Source organism: Carassius auratus, unplaced genomic scaffold, assembly GCF_003368295.1.
Source record: "Carassius auratus strain Wakin unplaced genomic scaffold, ASM336829v1 scaf_tig00217103, whole genome shotgun sequence".
In the NCBI taxonomy this organism is placed as follows: Eukaryota; Metazoa; Chordata; class Actinopteri; order Cypriniformes; family Cyprinidae; genus Carassius; species Carassius auratus.
Genome location: NW_020528895.1, coordinates 615,001 through 617,500, shown reverse-complemented (window position 1 = coordinate 617,500; position 2,500 = coordinate 615,001). Strand labels below are relative to the sequence as shown.

General features: G+C 37.5%; 1 protein-coding gene across 4 annotated transcripts in view; it reads left to right on the top strand.

Annotated features, from left to right (window-relative positions):
- LOC113100008 (NLR family CARD domain-containing protein 3-like) overlaps nucleotides 1–2,500 on the top strand; it is a 33,845-nt gene that overhangs the window by 30,596 nt on the left and 749 nt on the right. For all 4 annotated transcript variants that reach the window (XM_026264882.1, XM_026264883.1, XM_026264884.1 and 1 more), the window contains one exon: nucleotides 616–774. In XM_026264882.1, the coding sequence (XP_026120667.1) occupies nucleotides 616–774 (159 nt within the window). The remainder of the gene's footprint in view (nucleotides 1–615; nucleotides 775–2,500) is intronic.

Below are 2,500 nucleotides of genomic sequence, written 5' to 3'. Positions count from 1 at the left end.
AGAATTCAGACAAAGGAATATTGAATGCAACTTCTACAGGGATATAGAAATGTATAGAAAAATATGAGGTGGCAAGAATGGCCTTTTATCTCACACTCGAGGTTAAAGACTCACCAGTATGTGACAGTGACGTGACATACAGCCAAGTATGGTGACCCATACTCAGAATTTGTGCTCTGCATTTAACCCATCCAAAGTGCACACACACAGCAGTGAACACACACAGCAGTGAACACACACACACACACACAAAGTGATGTCTATTTTAAAAATACACCTGCCCTCTCAACCTCCCCACAATCATAAACACCAGATTAATATGTCATAGTTATACTGTAATGTTACTCTTAATATTTTAACATTATTGCATGTACAATACTACAAAAGGTTTGAAGAATGATAATGATAAACTAGTTCAGTATTGTGAATCGTGAGTAGAGTGCATTTTGATTAGTTTCTTAGCTTGTGCTTGTGCTGACAAGTTAAAATCTCTATAGTGCAGATCCTGTTTATAGAAAAAGTAGGGCTCATAAAAACACACTCCAACACTAAAACTTAAACACAGTCTCAGAGATCATTCATGTTCTTCTCTCTCTGCAGGCTGTGTAACTGCAGTATTGGAGAGGAAGGCTGGTCTGCTCTGATTTCAGCTCTGAGATCAAACCCCTCACACCTGACAGAACTGGGTCTGAGCTATAATACACCAGGAGACTCAGGGGTGAAGCTGCTCTCTGCTCTACTGGAGGATCCACACTGTAAACTGAAGAAACTAGAGTGAGTGTTATTATATTACTGAACACAACAAACTGTGTGAAAATACTGCCAAACAAAAACATTTCATGTTCAATGTAAAACTCTGTCATCACTTTACTTTTCTTCAAGGCATTTCAAAACATTATGACTTTATTTGTGGAAAAATATTTCTGAAGATATTTTGAGAAATGTTTGTGTCCACTCAATGGAAAGCAATGGTGCCCAAACTTTGGTTGCCAACAATATTCAAATTATAAATGTTTTGTGTTTCACAGGAGAAAGAAGCTCATACAGGTTAGGAACAACATGGAGGGAAGAAAATTATATAGACAGTACAGACCAAAAGTTTGGACACACCTTCTCATTCAAAGAGTTTTCTTTATTTCCATGACTATGAAAATTGTAGATTCACACTGAAGGCATCAAAACTATGAATTAACACATGTGGAATTATATACATAAAAAAATGTGGAACAACTGAAAATATGTCATATTGTAGGTTCTTCAAAGTAGCCACCTTTTGCTTTGATTACTGCTTTGCACACTCTTGGCATTCTCTTGATGAGCTTCAAGAGGTAGTCACCTGAAATGGTCTTCCAACAGTCTTGAAGGAGTTCCCCGAGAGATGCTTAGCACTTGTTGGCCCTTTTGCCTTCTGTCTGCGGTCCAGCTCACCCCTAAACCATCTCGATTGGGTTCAGGTCCGGTGACTGTGGAGGCCAGGTCATCTGGCGCAGCACCCCATCACTCTCCTTCTTGGTCAAATAGCCCTTGATGCCTTCAGTGTGACTCTACAATTTTCATAGTCATGAAAATAAAGAAAACTCTTTGAATGAGGTGTGTCCAAACCTTTACTGTAATACACTAAATTAAACATACAGATAAATAATTACAAAAATGACAGATTCACCATCTTTCTCCAATCCATGAATAACAGATTTACATGAAATCATTGCAATATTTTGATGGAGCCTTGTATAAAACCAGCACTGTAGTGTATTTCTACATATTGTAGCACCAAGTCTTGAACATTTTAATCTGTTTGAGGAGTATTTATATAAGAGGAGCAGTATTAATAAATGCTACTTTTTCTGCTGTCAGGTCTGCAGCTCTCACTCTTAGATTCATCTATGAGCAACTGATGTTATGTATTTATTATCTCTGAATTGGATACTTATTGTTTAATTATGTAGTTAGCATAAAACATTCTTACTTGACAAATAAAACATTATATTTGGTTTATTCTGATCTCTTCTGAACTCATCATGACTAGTAGATCATGTGGAGGCTGATGTTTCCTCAAATCTGTGTCCAGGACAGAACAGACTAAAGGCTCATGGATGAATGGAGCAGCAGGAACATCATCAGAGACCTTTTGATTTCTGTCTAGCACTGACTTAGCAAGTTGTGCTGAAGTGACTAACAAACTACACTTTTGTTCTGAGCAAGCAGTAGACGAGCGATTTAAAGATTTAAGTTAACCTTGTAGTGAATCTGTTCAGTTCAGACCGGAGAGTTTGTAAAAGTGAAATCCACGGGTGTGTTTGAGACTCAAATGTGACAACGAGTCCCTGATGAATCAATAATTGAAAGTATCCACCTTATTCTTCAACGCAGAAGTAAGCGATGGGTGAGACTTCTAGTTCATTAGCTGCAATAAGGAAATAATGAGATTACAAAGCGCAGTAAGCGGTAAAACTGTTTGCACTACAGACCAGTGTGTTCATAATTAAGATAATACATTAAA